The sequence below is a fragment of the Hydractinia symbiolongicarpus genome, chromosome 9 (assembly GCF_029227915.1).
Source record: "Hydractinia symbiolongicarpus strain clone_291-10 chromosome 9, HSymV2.1, whole genome shotgun sequence".
Classification (NCBI taxonomy): Eukaryota; Metazoa; Cnidaria; class Hydrozoa; order Anthoathecata; family Hydractiniidae; genus Hydractinia; species Hydractinia symbiolongicarpus.
In genome coordinates this window covers 15,127,077-15,145,497 of record NC_079883.1, presented here as the reverse complement: position 1 = coordinate 15,145,497, position 18,421 = coordinate 15,127,077, and the positions used below count along the sequence as shown (strand labels likewise).

General features: G+C 34.9%; 3 protein-coding genes across 5 annotated transcripts in view; 1 reads left to right on the top strand and 2 right to left on the bottom strand.

Annotated features, from left to right (window-relative positions):
- The window catches only part of LOC130657135 (uncharacterized), a 33,591-nt gene extending 26,513 nt beyond the window's left edge, over positions 1–7,078 (top strand). For all 3 annotated transcript variants that reach the window (XM_057460099.1, XM_057460101.1, XM_057460100.1), the window contains exons 24-41: positions 7–249; positions 381–623; positions 716–985; positions 1,073–1,315; positions 1,657–1,902; positions 2,050–2,262; positions 2,348–2,593; positions 2,728–2,757; positions 2,838–2,989; positions 3,077–3,138; positions 3,425–3,597; positions 3,857–3,985; positions 4,100–4,248; positions 4,342–4,403; positions 4,559–4,743; positions 5,196–5,339; positions 5,665–5,776; positions 6,204–7,078. In XM_057460099.1, the coding sequence (XP_057316082.1) occupies positions 7–249; positions 381–623; positions 716–985; positions 1,073–1,315; positions 1,657–1,902; positions 2,050–2,262; positions 2,348–2,593; positions 2,728–2,757; positions 2,838–2,989; positions 3,077–3,138; positions 3,425–3,597; positions 3,857–3,985; positions 4,100–4,248; positions 4,342–4,403; positions 4,559–4,743; positions 5,196–5,339; positions 5,665–5,776; positions 6,204–6,342 (3,041 nt within the window). In that variant the 3' untranslated portion in view covers positions 6,343–7,078. The remainder of the gene's footprint in view (positions 1–6; positions 250–380; positions 624–715; positions 986–1,072; positions 1,316–1,656; positions 1,903–2,049; positions 2,263–2,347; positions 2,594–2,727; positions 2,758–2,837; positions 2,990–3,076; positions 3,139–3,424; positions 3,598–3,856; positions 3,986–4,099; positions 4,249–4,341; positions 4,404–4,558; positions 4,744–5,195; positions 5,340–5,664; positions 5,777–6,203) is intronic.
- A 6,671-nt stretch (positions 7,079–13,749) lies between these two features.
- LOC130657618 (rhodopsin, G0-coupled-like) lies at positions 13,750–16,502 on the bottom strand. The gene has a single exon (XM_057460610.1). The coding sequence runs from the start codon at positions 14,858–14,860 to the stop codon at positions 13,967–13,969; it is 894 nt and encodes a 297-aa protein (XP_057316593.1). The 5' UTR covers positions 14,861–16,502; the 3' UTR covers positions 13,750–13,966.
- A 181-nt stretch (positions 16,503–16,683) lies between these two features.
- On the bottom strand, positions 16,684–18,214 carry LOC130657620 (pineal opsin-like). The gene has a single exon (XM_057460611.1). It carries the CDS (start codon positions 17,756–17,758, stop codon positions 16,868–16,870), a length of 891 nt encoding a protein of 296 aa, XP_057316594.1. The 5' UTR covers positions 17,759–18,214; the 3' UTR covers positions 16,684–16,867.
- Between the last annotated feature and the right edge of the window lie 207 nt (positions 18,215–18,421).

Below are 18,421 nucleotides of genomic sequence, written 5' to 3'. Positions count from 1 at the left end.
TTCTAGATGTGGATGATTGTGCCGTCATGCAACCGTGCCAACAGCAATGTCAAAACACGATTGGAAGTTTCACCTGCTCTTGCTTCAGCGGTTACAACACCTTCAACAGCACACATTGCACTGATGCTAACGAATGTCAAAACACAACCGCCTGTTCTGGCCAGAATGAATTATGCGAAAACACGATTGGTTCGTTTCGTTGTGTGTGTCAACCTGGTTACCGTAGAAACTCTTTAAATCTATGCGTTGGTAAGTTTTTGGGTGTACAAAAGTTAAAAATAGACTTTAAATATAAGAGGTAAACAAAATAGAACAAAGAAATAAAATACAAAGAAGGAAATACGATAGAAAAAAATATCCGAAAATGTTAATATATTTAGATATTAACGAATGCAATGAAACAACTGACAACTGTCAACAGAACTGCGTGAACACACCAGGTAGCTTTACATGTGATTGCAAAGCCGGATATACGCGGAGTCTAGATGAAAGGACATGCGTGGATGTAAACGAATGCGAGTCAGCCAATGATTGTTCTTCTCAGGCAACTTGCACTAACACTGAAGGAAGCTACTTATGTTTTTGTAATCCTGGTTACAGTGGCACTGGAAAAGTCTGTGGAGGTATAAATAAACCTTTTGTATAGCTGTGTTTTTATGTGGTTTAAACAATGTTTTTAATTAAGGTAGAGAACTATTTTTGTTTTTTTGTCTAGATTTGAATGAATGCGATTCAGTAGTGCGCGCGTCACTCAGATTGCCATTGGATTGTTCAACAAGGTGTGTTAACACTATAGGATCCTACCGATGTGAATGTAATGCTGGTTTCCAATTAAGTGTGGATAATCATACATGTAACGAGCAGTTGAATCCTTGCTTGACTGGCACGAGCAACTGTCATGAAAATGCAAGATGCAATTATATAAACAGAGAGGTCCAATGTAGCTGCAATACTGGTTACTCTGGTGACGGCCGGACGTGCACAGGTACCTGGTTTTTTTAGTTGGTTTATCTACGTTTATTTAACTTTGTTTTATGTTTAACTTTTGTTTCCAATATTTGCGTTATTTCAGACGACAACGAGTGCAACCCTCTCCGAGATTGCCGGCAAAAATGCCAAAACACGCCAGGTAGTTATATGTGTGGTTGCAACGATGGGTACATCTTAAACGCTAATGGCAAAACCTGTGATGATGTCGAGGAGTGTGTACTTAGATTAGCAAGCTGTCCGTCGAACTCACGCTGTGTCAACACCATCGGCTCATACAATTGCAACTGCGACAATGGATTTATAAAGAATGGAAGCCGTTGTGACAGTAAGTGTTCCAAGAAATAATTTCTCTTTCGCTCTATAGCCTTATAGCATTAGCCTTGGAGCATTATAAGAATGGTTCTTCATAGGTTAGTTGTGGTATAAAAAGCTGTAGCCCGATGTTATAGGGCGAATTAACCAGTACGAAATTTACACGGTATTTTTTAGGGTCAATTGTCCTAGCCAAAATGTCAAAATCCTTTCTTTGGTGATTTATACATTGCTCATGTTGCTTTTAACGGTAGTGGTACTGTCACGCAAATCTCTAAACTTTATGTCCTTGTTAATCTAGAATGGATCTAGTGTAATGTTACATATATGATTTTCACTCTTGTTTTCGTGCAGATAGAAACGAGTGTGCCATTGGAAACGGAGGTTGTAATCAAACCTGTACTGACACGGCTGGCTCGTTTACGTGCAGTTGCAACTCTGGCTATGAACTGAACCCAGACGGCAAAACTTGTGAGGATGTGGACGAATGCTTGCTTGCAAGGGATGACTGTCATGCTAATGCTGACTGCCAGAATACCATCGGCTCATACATGTGTTCTTGCAGAAATGGATACTCTGGAAATGGTCGAACATGCACAAGTAAGAGAGTAAACTGCTTTTTGCATTGTTAATTTTCTGTTAGATCCCTTACAAATGTTGGAAAACCTGATAAAATATTTATTCTTCTCGTAGAATACAGTTTAGCATTTTTGATTTGGAATAAAATTTTCTTGATATCTTTTTTAGATGTCAATGAATGTATTGACAATACCCACAATTGTGACACATCTGCTGTTTGCGTGGACACTGAGGGTAGCTTTACGTGTAGTTGTAGAACCGGATTCGCTCTTCAACTCAATGGCATAAGCTGTGAAGATATAGATGAATGCTTGCTGGGCACTGCTAATTGCGCAGGAAATCTTAGCTGTGTGAACACGCAAGGCTCCTTCATTTGCAAAGGTTAGCATATCGTCAACCTTTTTTTTTTCTACTTTTTTAGATGGTTGAAAGAAGTAATTTCCCGAACTGGTTTTTATTTCCATAGGTACTTGTGAGCTTGGAAATAACTGCGAACAGCGTTGCAACAACACAATGGAGGGTTATTTTTGTTACTGCAGCCCAGGTTATCAAATCAAATCAGACGAGCAAAATAAATGCGTGGATGTGAACGAATGTATGGACACTCTGTTAAATGATTGTCATAGCAGTGCTGATTGCATGAACAGTGTTGGCTCTTATAGATGTCAATGTCGAACTGGTTTTACTGGTGACGGTAAAACACCGTGCACACGTAAGAAAATATTTTTTTTTATACTAATATTACGACATTGTGTTGTATATCGATGCTTGGCAATATAGTGCAGGAAGAGCTCGAATTGATTATGTGCGAGTAATCATTTATTTTTTGCTTTTTGTTTCACCTAGCTATTGGAACCACGACAACACCATCAAGCCGTAAGTTCATTCAATAAGTTTTAGCGCACAATTTTTGAGTTTTCTGAGTGTTTTACAATTAGATTAATTATTTTTTTAAGGCGTTCACTATTTGAATGGATCCATTGCGACAGTCGACCCTACTCTACTCGATGGAAAAATGTTAGATTTTACAGATCCAACTACAATATCTGCCTTTCAGGATCCAACCTCGCAATTGTATCGCGACTATTCGGCTGCCGTAAAAAATGCAGTATGTTTTTGTTATGTTGGAAAATACATTTTAATATTTAACAGAAGGAAAATTTTACGAAACAACTGTTTTTATTTCTTCCTCTAGTTATTGATCAAACTGAAGGGGGTTAATGAAAATTTTGCTAATGTGCAAATCATGTCATTGAGGTGAGTGAGAATGTTTCCTTTTTTCCGCCCAAAGGTATTTTTAAAATTTTCAATAAAAAGCACTGTTAAAAAAATCTTAGGCTTTTTTATCAGTTTTTCATAACTAAATGATATTTCACAGCGTTAATAAAAATTAAAGAATTTAAAAAATGAATAAGACAGAACTGCAACAAACGCGTCCGTACACCTTTTTTATTAAACACTTTTTAGTATACACTTTTCCTCTTTTCTCTTAGTAACTTCTAGTGACTAGTTTAATGTAATTACCTAGCTAATATCTTTCTAGACCGACACTAACTGGAGTCACGGTCCACTACACAGCGGGATCTTTTGTGGTCATTAATGACACCGCAGCTACCCTCCAAACCAGATTGGTTGAGTTGTTCCGTGTTGCAAACTACAAATTGGATGGCGGGAAACTTAACGCTACAGTCACCCAACGTAGTATTACAATTAATGGTACGTTTAAATTTGCTAGCTGTATCGAAGTTGTGATAGGGAACAAAACGTTTGCGCAAAGATTCAAGCATTTTTTGCGATTGTGTATCCCCAAACTTTTATTTTTGACAATATTTGAGTACGGCTGACTAAAGTTTAACAAATATTTTGTCTCCCGTGGTCGTTACCGCCTTCGAAAAAGACACGGTAGCTAAGTTAATCCACGTCAAAATTTCAAAAAACAAAATGGTAGTTTCTTTTAACCGTATTCCTTTCTTAGATTTTGACGAATGTGCAAACAACCGGGACATATGTCACAAAGAGGCAACCTGTGTGAATGTGCAAAATTCCTACAACTGCGTGTGTAAAAACGGTTTCCAGGGTGACGGCTTCAATTGTGCAGCAATAGGTTGGGTGATTATTTCTAACAAATTATTTTACGTCCTAACTGTCAGAATTTGTATTTGTGAGAATATTCTTTCTACTAGGATCTATACTAAATGGCTTTTCTTCTCCCTTCCAGGATTTATTCATCAAGATGGTGTCATCGGGCTTTACGACTCTGTTCTGGATGGCATCCAAATCAATTTAAATGATGCGAATGTGCGCACTGCCCTTGGGAATCCTTCGTCAACGCTTCACAAGAAATACAAAGCTGCTGTTGAAGAAGGCGTACGTATTCTGCCGCTTTTTTTACTTCTGAAAAAGTCAAGCTGCCAAGTTGTATCCAATTATATATAACGCGTTTAAATCCGCTTTTTTTAGATTTACGCCGTACTAAGCAGTACTTCGAACTCAATAGCGTCGGTGAATGTGAAGACGATTACGTTAGTTGATTTACTATTTACCAGCTCCGTTGGTTGATTTACTATTTAACAGCTCCGTTAGTGGAATCATATTAACATGTTATTTCATATTCGACGTAAATGTGACGAATCATTTTCTTACTAGCGCATTGTTAACGAGTTTCTTTTTTTTCCAGGCCCGCCCAGCAATCTGTTTCAAACAACATTACAGTAACGTACGAGCTAGTGTTTTACAATAACAACTCAGACACCCCGTCTATTGTCCAAACAAAATTACAGAACGGTTTCACTGCCAGAAGCGATGCTCTGACTGTTGTAGGCTTTACAGCGCGTGTTATACCAACATCACACGCCATTACAGGTAATGTCTGTAGTTTGGTTGATACCTTGACTAACCAACCTACTTTGGCGCTTTTTTTGGCTCTATTGTGCAACGATAAAGCAAGATTTTGTTTTCTACCGTGCTGCATTTTTATAGATAGCAATTTTTTTTGGTTGACTTAAGCTTACTTTCAACGTTTTTTGATAAACATATTTTCTCAATATCTTCATAAATGCGTTCATATCTCCCAGTATTAACTGAAGCACATGCGAAGATAAGTTACGTTCTTTGCTATGACAAGCAAATCGAGGATGGTATGGCGTTTTTTCATCGGGGCGTCTAAATTTTGACTGGATGTGATTTTTTTTGTAAGGGAAGAAAGTAAAATAGTTCTTCCGGGTTTGCATGTATCCTAATGTTTAAAATAACTAAGTGTGTGACAGGCATTGATATTAGCAATTATATTCCCTAGTTTTCATATCTCTCTTTAGATCAAAACGAATGTGCCACTGGCGTTCACAACTGTCACACACAAGCTACTTGCACTAATGCAGACCCCGGCTTCACATGCGCTTGTAATACTGGTTACCAAGGAACCGGTGATACTTGTAAAAAGATTGACGATGGCGATGATGGTAATGATTTATTTACACGTGTTATCTTTTAACCAATCGGTCTAATTTCCTACCCTTTATGAACATGACCTCTCTGCAAGGATTTGCAAGCCATGCAAGCCAATAAAGTTCTGGCAGAAAAATAATGTACTAAGAATGTCAATAATGTAAACGAGGGCAAACGAAGTACTTGCGCGGTTCGCCTGGCGCAATTCGCCTATTAATAAGGCTCCCTGCAAAAATAAGTGCGGTAATGTTAACACATATTTAAAGCTTTGAGAGCAACCAATCACAAGAACGAGACTAGCTTGCTGAGATTATTTAATTTAATTTTTTTTTATATCAGACTTAACGACGTTAGCTGCAATTTTTGCGACAGTTGGTGTTGGTTTGTTGATTCTCATCATTTTACTTATCTGGTTCGTCTTGAATCGCAGGAAAAGAAAGTCATCAAAAGAGTAAGCCACTTTTGTTTTTATATTTGTACACAAAGTCCTAACCAGTTGTAAGAATGCATTGTCTAAAATCCTGTGCTCAAAATCTTTTGCAAACTGCTAATTTTTGAGAAAGATTTTTTAAATTTGAAGACTCACAGGGCAATCAAATAACTTGCAAAACTTGTTTACCTGATTTTCAAACTTGTCTGCATCATAGCAGAGGTACTGTATAAAAGCGAATTTTTATGGTGTTCTAATAATTTGGACCCAATACGTTTAAACATGTAGATGTCAAAATCCAGACCACGCATAAAAACACTTAAATCAATTTTTAACATACATGGCTGTAATCTTTATATTTCTTTTGCGTAAATAATTAATTGTACTCCCTAACGGCAAAAAGGCTCGGTAAATTATATTAAAATGACCTCTTTTTTATTTTTTTTAGCTCTGACACATCTAGCAGTTATGATGGCAGCGCCTCATGGACGCCGTTCCCCTTCGGTCAAATGAGGGCGAGAAGCATGTATGTGCCTCGTGGTGTAGTACCAACGCAATATAAAGATATTCCTGAGGATGAAAGATGATCGAAACACCACGGCTCATACATATACATAACTATTTAAAAAAATTGACCTCCGTAAAGGGGAAATGAAACAGGGACTTTAATGTTTTTTCGATATTATTTGCTGCAGCTGCCTTCTGTGTTTTATAATGCATAGTTAGGTTACTTCATCCTTGACGACCCGGTAGCTTTCAGAATGCACAACCTGGCAACCCATGTAGCTCAAGTTTCGATTATTTTTATGCACTGAATATTTGTTAATTTATTTTTTCTACGTTTTATATTTTTTAAGAATTTACACTTTAAAAATTTTTTTCAAATTGACACTCAACCACATGGTTTTTTTTCGCCGGTTGAAAAAAAAATCATGTGAAAAAAAAATTAATTCATAGTTAATAATTGTTATTTGCACCCGAGGGTTTTCCTATTCAATTCTCCGAATGTACGATTTTCTGTTTAATTTCAACAATAGTCTAAACTTCTTTTCATTTATATATATAAAAAAAGTTTTGACTCACGCCTGAACTTCTTTTCACTTATATATATAAAAAATCACATAACCTTTTAAAATGTTAATAAAGATTTACTTTTGGTACGAAATATAATAAATTCTGACACAGTATCTACTAATTATGTTTTTATTTCACTGGAGCAGGTTGTTGGTATAACATTCCCAACTGCTTTACACGTTTTTTTGAATTTATAAATTTATAAAGAATGAAAAGCCCTTGCAGACTAAAAGATTTCAGATTCTTGTTCGTGTGTAATTTTGTTCCCTATACATAAGGTTGCCAGTAGCCTGTTTTGTACAGAACTTCTACAGCGTTGTTCACTTATTTGAAATAAATAGGTATTATCCCGTGGTATTATCTTGAACTTGCAAAATGTTTCATGTACTACAAATGTCCAAAACGTGATTTGTGACACTTAACAATCACAAGAAACGAAGACCTTTTAGCATATCCATTTATTAAATATCATTGCTTGTGGTGTAGCGATATTTTGGAAATGTTTTATTATACCTGTGACATGACTAAAATCTTTATCAAGTTTAAGATATCTAAGATTTGACCACAAAGTTTCAACCTACAAGTTTAAAAAAGAAATAGGAGTAGGCGAAAGAAATAAAAAGGTTAAGACTACGTTCATCGGTTTAGAATTGACAATAGAGACTAAATTCAAAATGCGATTCCGTGGTATTAATAAGTAAACTAGGGTGAACACAGCAAAGTCTAAAGTCATGATTAGTAGCATTGCAGCCAAGTGTGACCTTGTAGTTGGAAAGTGTCCTTGTGGAGTTTGCAGGAAAGGGGTTGGTAGTAACTCAATTTTTTGTCAGATTTGCAAAAGTTGGGTACATAAGAAGTGCAGTAGTATTAGTGGAAGGTTAAGAGCTGACATTCAGTTGGTATGCAAGCGTTGCAAAGGTGAGATTATAGAGAATGAAGTATTTCCAGCTTTAATGATGTATAACAGTGGCTCGTTAGAGATAGTTGAGAACTTCTGTTACTTAGGTGATATGTAGGGCAGTGAAGGGGGTGTTGAAAGAAGTGTTACTTGCAGGATAGGTTCTACTTGGAAAAAGTTCAGAGTTACTTCGTTAGTGAGACATGGGCAGTGAAGCAGGAAGATCTTGACCGTTTAGAAAGGAATGATATGAGAATGGTTAGGTGGATGTGTAACGCCAGTCTGAGAGACAGAAAGAGTTCAGATGAGCTAAGAAGCATGCTAAGTATCCGTAGAATTAAAGATGTTATCCAGATAAGAAGATTAAATCGCACTTGGAAAGAATGGAGGAGGATAATTTGGTAAGAAAGTAATGAGACTTGATAGTTCCTGGGGCAAAGCCCAGAGGCCAACCGAGAAAGACTTGGCAGGAGGTTATAAGGACAGACTTGATACAGAGGAAGTTGAGTTTACATCAAACACAGTCTAGATCAGATTGGAAGAGGGTCATTAATATACCTCGTCCAACCCATGCTAGCATCGCAAACTGACGTTAAGCCGAGAATGATGGTGATGATGATGACTAGCCAGGAATAGAACATTATGTTCCTTCCAGTGTAATATATTTTTAAAAAAATAACTTTTGACAACTTTAGCTGAAATAAAAACACAGTTTACAACTCATTGTTATAGCAAAAACAGTTGGCCAACCTTTTTTATTTTTCAGAGAACGTTCCCGCTAAAAATTCAAAAATAAATATTACTCCGGACTGAGGATTAGTACATAATATATATACCCTTTTTTTGAAAAAAACTTCATCGTAACTTCGGCTAAACAGAAACTCAGGAAACAGCCATCGTTAACATTGAAATGAGCGGTTAGTACAGGTAAACCGTGTCGTCAATGCGTTTAGGCGTAATACCCTTTTCAAATAAACTTTATTGCAACTTCAGTTTAAATAAGAACAAGGGCAAAACAGCCTGTCGTTACCCTGTCCAGCTAAAAAAATCACTCAGCAATTCTATTTTGAGGAGTAAGTTTTAATGACACTAATAAAAGGTGTCGCTACCTACTAACTGCATTTAGCATAAGAAATATTGATTAAGAATTTTGTTGTAGCCAGCCAAACTGCATTTGGCTACTTTTACTCTTCAGCCAGAAGTACCTAGAGCTAGCTAGAAGAGAGCCACAACCCCAACATAAAAATGAATAATAATAAACCAAACTAGCTACAGCTAGCTGGCTTCAGCAGGATGCTGCCTTGAAATCTACGTTAGCTAGCTAAAATCTTGAAATTGTTGAATTTCCGCGCCCGAAGGCGTAGGAAATTCTTTAAAACCGTCGTTTTTTTCTTTCGGAGCATTTTTTGAGAAAAAATCGACCCTGGGATTTCACGTTCATCTGAGAGGAGGATAGTATTGAACTGACTAACTAACCCTGTCCCAAATGGTCAATTGAACGTCATAGATTAAAACTTCGTACCCAAGCTCCCTAAGTACTGGGAAATCATCTAAATGATGTTTCAGGCCAAAATTGGACAAAATTTGGCACACTTAACAAAAAAGGTATGCTGAACATAATGGTGACATCATAATTTTGATTTTTGTCACCTAAATGTCATTTTAGGCCAAAATTTGTTCAAAAATTAAAACTACTTTATTTTCAACAAAATTTGGCACAGTTAACAAATAAAGTATGCTGAACATGATAATGACATCAAAATTTTGATTTCTTGTTTACCTTAAATGTCATTTTAGGCCAAAATTTGTCCAAAAATTAAAACTACTTTATTTTCGACAAAAATTGGCATAGTTAATAAAGAAAGTGTGCTGAAAATGTTGGTCACATCAAATTTTTGATTTTTTGTCAACTAAATGCCGTTTAAGACCATAAACGTCTCAACCGCAAGACTTTCAACCATAAATGATAGGCTGTATTTTTTGTTAGCAATTTATTTTAAAATGTGAGTTTATTATGAAACATTGCGTTTTGTTTGCGGTTGTTATAACATATAATGTCACTTGTGTGCTTTATCTTCAGAGCTTCGTGCACCAAAACTCTTCGAATGTTTGACACGATAACACAACGAATTAGTAGGTTGTCATCAAATATTTTGGTAGCGAGCGGAAATTTTTAGAGCCCCCAGGGCTTCTTGTTTTGTTTCAGATTATTACATGGCTAGAAAACGTGATGATATTTTCATCTTAATATGTGAAAACATAGACACAATAAAGAGAATATCTTAAACGTTGATAGAACTGAAATTTAGGCAGTTAAATAATTATACTGACAGAACCAAATATTCCTCTTCCTTCAAAAAAAATTTGATTCACAGCTTGGTGAACCCCTAGGGCTCATTAAAAACATAACCGGAAACGAAAATTTGAGAAAAGTATCTAGCATAGCTCATCAATTAATATTAAAGCAACAGTCTATAACAATATCTCTAGGTCGCGGGGTCAGGTCGAACTTTAAATGAAGGAGAAGGAGAAGGAGAAAAAGAAGAAGGAAACGACCGCTCATTTAAATAAGATTTCTGATACATCCGAAATCTTAAATAGTAGCTAGAATAAGTACAAGAACGAATAATTTGAGAACGGCTGATTTTATCGCGGTTTGTTTTCGGGTAGTGTACCCGTAGTGTACTACATGAAACACTGAGACGGATAGAGAGAATTCTTTTACGACTAGCTTCAACTCTTACACGTCGTGCAATTCCGTGCCGCCCTACGCTTTGACGAAGTTGTTGTACATGTGGAAGCACCTGAACGAAGATCAGGACCTTAAGATCGATATCGCCAACTAGTATTACTTAAAATGTAGAATGTGTGATTAGACTGATAGTTAATTCTACATTTTGAGCGCTTCGTTTTTTCATATGTAAAATGTGGGTACATTAAGTGTAACATAATAATTTACCATTACTAACTAATTATGTGCATGGATAAAAACTAGTTCGGTAATGTTATGGATGTTTTGCTGTGCATTGGATATGGATATCAAACAGCATCTTCCTTTTATTGGTGTCATGATTGGCGTCAATAATTAGTTAATTACTACATAGCTACTACTACATTTGATAATATTTGTTGCTCTTATTCTCTCTGTTTATAAATGTTTTTAAAATGGCTGTTTCTTGATCATTTTTCGAAATAATAAAACATCTAATGAATGCACTGCAGCCAAAAAGTTGCGAGATCCCACAAGATGTAAAAGCAGGAGCTGCTATAGATGTGAAGACTGTTTCCACTGCATTCGTTGTTTAGGTTTGGTTTTAATTTTGCAAGTAAAGTGTGAGTTGTTCTATTAAGGGAGTTTTGCCTCAATTAAAGTTATTAATTTTTTAAATTTGTCGTTGTAATTTCAGTGATTTTCATCTCGCGTAGTTCCTTTTATAATTACGAAGTAAAGTATCTCTTAATTTATCTCTTGTTGTTTTAAGGAAGAGGTCAACTAAGGACTTCTGATACGCTTGATTATGTAAGTTACATGTCAACTACGGCACTATCGATGAGGCAGCAGTCGAAGCGTCAACAGTTGTAGCCTGGTAGTCTCGTGACCAAAAAGACGCATCCAGATCTTTTTTAACTTTATTATTTTGTAAATAAGATTTATAATTGATTATCATTGTTCTACTATTTTTGCAGGTGTCTAACAAGCAGCTTCATAAAATACAAATTGAAAATTTGTATTTTATGAAGCTGTCAGTAGTTGATGTCATAAGAACAGTTGAATCTCTTGTTAACATCATTCCTTTCACGGTAAATATTGGTAACATGCAATCAATTCGTTAAAATTTCGAGGTAGACGGTAACTCGAAGTATCAAAATCTTCTCTCAAAAAATCTTTGTAAATTTGTAGTGGAAAAGCCATTATTATTAATTAGTCCGTGGAAAATTCCAAAAAATCACGTACTGCAGTAAAATCGATAAAATAGTATCTCATTTGTTATTCATAGTTTAAAGTTTTTTATTTAAACACTTGAGATGGAATTTCTAAAACACATTTACCTAGGCACGTTTCTACGTTTCCACATAATATTATTAACAATGAAATCACCAAACTTTGTGAACACACCATCCGTGATTTTTACTTGTACCCCCAAAAAACCCATACGTGAGCGTTTTGTTTAAGTCGGTTGCTGCTTTCATTCCAGCCTGTGATGCTTGCATGCAATCGGAGGTTACAAAACTTGGCTTTCTCACGCGTATTAACATGAGCTTCAGAAAGATGGCCGCACCGTACGCCACTATCTTCAAATTTATTTTTTAGTTATGACGATTTGAGTAATTGTGGAAAATACGCTAGGGCTAAAAGCCAGTACAACCCATTTAAAGTTAATGTTAATGTTAAGCCACTTTGTGTACAAGATATTGCAGACAGTTTTAAGGAGTCCTTGCAACGCAAAAATCGACTTTATCTGAGAGATTGTCGAAGCTCGTGAGAAGCCTGTGGAAGTTTTTACTGTTGATGATGTTTTATTGATGTCCAATTCAAAGGAGTTTCTTTAGCGGTGAAGGAACTGAAATTTCAACTCGCTGCAAACGTCGACCAATTTTGAAATGAGTGGCGAAGAAGGACAGAGGTAATTAACTTCAAAAAAAAAAACATTATCTCCATCATCAAAACATTATCTCCGCGTGCGCTTGGTCCGATAGAACGCTAGTCAAGAAAAAAATATTTTTGCCGAACCGCAAAATGTAAAATAAGGTCTTATTCGCGAAAATTTGTAAGTGCGAAAGTTAAAACTTGTGAGGTAGACAATTCTTACGCAGTTTTGGAGGTTTGAATATTTCGCATTTGAAAAATCTCGCATATTTTAAATGCATACAGTCAGAATTTCGTGTACAGAGTGGTAACAGCTTGTGGTTGCATGTCAAAAAGGTGTTATAACTGCTTCCAAAAGATAAGAGAGGTTAAACAAAAATGCAAATCAGTTTAAGAAATCGTTCAACTGATAATCTGTAGCAGTTGTTAAAAAGTATCAAATTAAATTTTTGCTAGTCCTAACATTCCTGCTTAAAAATATGGTTGCACAATGGAAGTTATTGCAGTGAATAAATTTGTTGCTAGCCAGGGTGAAAATGGCAAAGATCTTTAAATGGTAGAATTTTGGTTGTATATAGAAAAAGATTTATCGTTTATCGGTTTTGTCTTGGTGGAATAGACACCTGCTCCTGTTGTCCAAAAGCTTGTTTGGAAGTGAAATGTCCTTGTTCTGTAAATATTTTTTGTCACTGAAGACCCAAGATTCTTTGTGCTTTTCTTAATCAAAGTTGATCGGGAGTTTAAGCTTAAAGAATCAGATATGTATTTCACTCAATGTCAACACTATTATTTTTTTATCTGAACGCCGGTTAAATACATTTTGAAGAAATTGGCTTTCATGAACAGTACTGGATACTGACCTAACATTTTCATTCAGTGGATTTCACGATCATTGTTTAACCTCGTTTTACAGCACATAGTTTGGCTCAGATTCTTATTACATTAAACAATAGACACTTATCACATTGAATTTTATTACCCATGCCATAAGAATAGAAACTAAACGCGATGTCATGCAGAGACATTTCCCATGTTCCCGAGAAGGTTATTGACGTCTATCTAACGCAATGATGTAAGAAGCAGCTAATTTGTTATTATTCAACAAGAGTTATAACCAACGTTATACTAGTGCGTATTATCATAGACTAGTTGTAGAAACTGATAATAATTTGATTTGAAATTATTCGAAAACACAATGCTCCTTCCATGTATTCCCCTGTCCTCTAAACTTGGTAGAGGGATATTCCGGCCATGTCTTAGAAAACGATAATTTTCATAAGTTTTATGGACTCAAGTGCGAGTTTGCATTGCGATGGCAATTTTCATTTGCGCATATTGACGCCATGTCTTAGTGAAATGACAATTGCGTAATCGGTTTAGTATTTTTAATCACACAGACTTATGACACCACTGTATAATAGAGTAGAGTTGTGCCGCGGGAAAAAAATGTTTTTATCAGAGAGGACAGCAGATGCATTCAGATAAATACATTAAATTAACTGTATTAGAATTCAAGCCGTTCTCATCAAAATAACAACATGTGCCTCTTCTCGAGAAACAAAACCTATTTCCACAATACCGTAACTTTTTCCAGAATTTGTTAAAAATCCTTCATCAATATTATTAAATGACCCATTACCTCAATTATAATTTACATCACTGGAGTAACTCGCCGACCAAACAGTCGCTTAACTTTTCCCCTAAAGTCATTATAAAGCAAAGCATATATCATTGGGTTAAACATCGTTGACGATTTTGCCGTTATTGCGAACGCTGTGCCTAAAGTAGCAGATATTTTATTACCCGTTATCGTACCATAAATAGATATAACAGCATATGGCGTCCATGCAATCAGATATGACGAAGCCATAACTACAATCATTTTGTCATGTTTTTTCATTGCATCTTCAGAATGCTGTGAACCACTTATTTGCCTTTGCCTTTCATTCATGCCTTTCGCGACTTTACGTACAACTGCAAATGATGTTGCCATAATGGATACTGGGATCACGTACTCAAACACCACCAATGCATATATATACGATCTGCCAGATGGTGACAAATCTTGCCATGCAATGGAGCAGCGTATACCGTCAGATTCCTCCACATAATCCGACCAACCCAAAAGTGGAAACACAGCCCAGGACAACCCAAGTAACCATATAACTGACAATGAAATGACAATAAATTGCTTGGTTTGCATTTTAGAAATAGTGTAAGGGAAAGCAACTGCAATAAGACGTTCCAATGCCAGATACGCAATATGATTGATTGATACTAGACCAAGAAAAGTTACGAAAAATCCAACTGCTTTACATACTATAAAGTCGACTCCTTGTGTGCCAATCAACATACTCTTTACTTCAGGTGGATAACCAATAATTGCTTGTAATAAATCACTTACAGCTAAGCTTACTAGGAATATATCTTTGCTTTTTGTTGTGTCAAAATATTTACAGAATGCGATAATTACAAGCGCGTTAAAACATAAGGAAAGAACTATAACAATGCTTAATGCAACTGCTTCTATCACGAACGCAGACATTTGTATCTGATTTTGTAACTCCTGTAACTCTTTTATTTGTATATTTAATTGGGTGCTGTGCGTGTTGTGTCAATTTATATGCTGGTGGTAATTCGTTTTTAATTGAGAATTTCTTCTTTCTTATTGTCGTGTTTCAGGAAATGTATATTTTGTTCTTGTCTAAAGAAAAAGATTTTATTAAAATATTATTATATATATTATTAATATATTCTTTTTGACATTTTTTATAAACCATCAAAACCTATCACAGCTATAATCATCACCATTTCACAAAGAATTTGTCAAACTTTTAACTTCTGCAAATTCTTAAAAAAAAATTTAAAACGGTTTACAAAGACTAATGAATGTTGCATTATTTTTGTTACGCCTTATTCTCCATAGTAATTTAAACTATCACACGTTTTTTATATATAAAACTCATTTTCTACGTGCCGAGGCTTTGAATTGTTCAAAATTATCAACTTGCTTAAAACTTTTAGTCTATTCTTTTAGCACTTCTCAGAAGCAAGTATTTGAACAGCATTATATTGTTTTTCAAAAAATATTTTTTACTTTTTTTGAATCTTCCACTGACAAACACGATCAAACAAGGTGTCGGGGGAGGTTCCACATTGCCAGTACTGTTTCTGTAATTAATTAATTCCCTTTTCTCACACTAAATAATGCAATGTTTTACCTTATTTATACACTCAGATTCTAATTTCAAACCTTGCCCCCACACACTAAGGAACCTAATTTAGCGTCCTGGTCATCAGATTTTTGTTCTTTAATCTTTTCTTTAGGATTTCTTATCACAGCCTTCTTGGTAAGTTAGAAAAAGACTACTTATTCGGATAAAATTAGAAGCATTTTGGAACACAGTATACACTCATTTTACCTTGCACTCACCACCAAGAATTTCACAACGTCTTCTCATGCTTTTTTCACCTAGAAATCATTCGACCATCAAAATCCAGTGAAAAAATTACAGTAAAAAAAAGGTGGAAGATATAGCCGTGATTATTGAAGGAAAAAAAATGCTTATTATATTTGTATTCTACGGTTATAGCTTACTTCATATTAAAGAAATACAGTATTTTTTACATCCTACTTAAAATGCTTATCTAGTCATGAAATGCCTATGTTACCTTTTCACTTAAATATTGTATACTTAGCTGTGTTTATTTTATGCGTACTTTTTGGCGAATAGTATGCCAACAAACATTGTGTCCTAATTATTAAAAATTAAAAAAGCCGCACGAATTTTTTTTTGTTTTCATTCATTGCAACAGCCAAGCCTAGTTAGCTACTAATTCTTCATTGTTAAAAAGACAAAATTATCATTTTACATTTCTCAATTTCCAAACTTTATACAATTAGGAGATAAAAGAAGGAGCGAATTATGTTTGAAATGCTTATCAAAAATATCTAACTGAATCTTAAGAAATTTAATCATCGATTTTTGCAAGCATTTTAGAAATCTATAAGCATTTAGTTTTAATGCAATTAAAAGCTGACTGTATTCTTAGGCCCTGTTCCTACTGTATGTGATAAGCGCTTTGCCCTGATAATCATTCCAACCATAACTCGTAGCTTTGGTGCAAAAAAGTAGAAATTTCCGGTATATTCGGGTGGGAATCAACCTCTAAACAACTTACAAAAAAGTATACGGATTTTTTATATATATACATTACATTGTCACTTTAGTCATTTTCTCCCACTTGTCATCCAAACCAACAGTTACACCTTGGAGAAATTATATAGTGAATTTTAACACAAATATTATGATCTGAAGTCATTATGCGGTTACTATAAAAATATAATAATCTAATACTTATATAAGAAACAAACCAGAGACGGGTGAATACTACAAGTCCTGAAAGTGTCCGAAAGAAGAATCGCGTGCTAAGGTTTACCTGGGGTGCGATTATGGGAATTACAATAAATAAATTCCTAAGTTCCCAATGTGTAAATAATTTTTTGTAACCAAATAGCGGAAATACTTCTGTGTATGTGTTGAACTTAATTTTACATCACCGGAGCAACTCGTTGACCAAACAGACGCTTTACTTTTCCTCTGAAGTCATTATAAAGCAATGCATATATCATTGGGTTAAACATCGTTGACGACTTTGCCGTTATTGCGAATGCTGTACTTAAAGTTACAGATATTTGATTGCCTGTTATCGTACCATAAATAGATATAAATGCATATGGCGTCCATGCAATCAGATATGACGAAGCCATAACTACAATCATTTTGTCATGTTTTTTCATTGCATCTTCAGAATGCTGTGAACCACTGATTTGCCTTTGCCTCTCGTTCATGCTTTTTGCGACTTTACGTACAACTGCAAATGACGTGGCCATAATGGCCACTGGGATCACGTACTCAAACACGACAAATGAATATATATATGACCTGCCAGATACCGATGTATCATACCATTGAATAGAACAGCGTATTCCGTCAGATTCTTCTGCATAAGCTGACCAACCGAGAAGTGGAAAAACAGCCCAGGACAATCCAAGTAACCATATAACCGACAATGAAATGACAATAAATTGCTTGGTTTGCATTTTAGAAATAGTGTAAGGGAAAGCAACTGCAATAAGACGTTCCAATGCCAGATACGCAATATGATTGATTGATACTAGACCAAGAAAAGTTACAAAGAAACCAATTGTTTTACATACTGCGATGTCCACTCCTTGTGTGCCAACCAACAGAGCCTTTACTTCGAGGGGATAACCAATAACTGCTTGCAATAAATCACTTACAGCTAAGCTTACTAAAAATATGTCTTTGACTTTTGTTGTGTCAAAGTATTTACAAAATGCGACAATAACAAGTGCGTTAAAAGCCAAGGAAAATGCTATGATCATGCTCAATGCGATTGCTTCTACTTCGAACGACATGTCTGTATTGAATATTTTTTTATACTTGTTTTTTAATTTGTTAATGTTACTTTTTGATTAGCTGGCTTGATTGATTAACTGTTGTACTATTATTCTATGTTCAATTTTTTCGCAATGAATGACTTTTTATCTAAAGAAAAGTAAAATTATGCGATGCATAAACATCTTTTTCGCATACATATTCGAAAGCGTTACAAATGTTTATATGGCCCGATATGGAGCGGTATTGCGCGTCGTCAAGAAAAATTGTTGCTTATTATGTAGATAAACACGAGAAAAAAAAAATTGAAAAAATTTGAAATTATTATTAACTTCTACAATACATTTATAGATATCGATATCGCCACCAACCTCGCAAGCTCGGACGATACTTAGACCTGGGGCGATAATTTGCAGTACAGCCCGGGGTAATCGGTTATTATTGTATATATATATATATATATATATATATATATATATATATATATATATATATATATATATATATATATATATATATATATATATATATATATATATATATATATATATATATATATATATATATATATATATATATATATATATATATATATATATATATATATATATATATATATATATATATATATATATATATATATATATATATAAAGTTAAAAGAACCTGAATTTGTATTGAAGA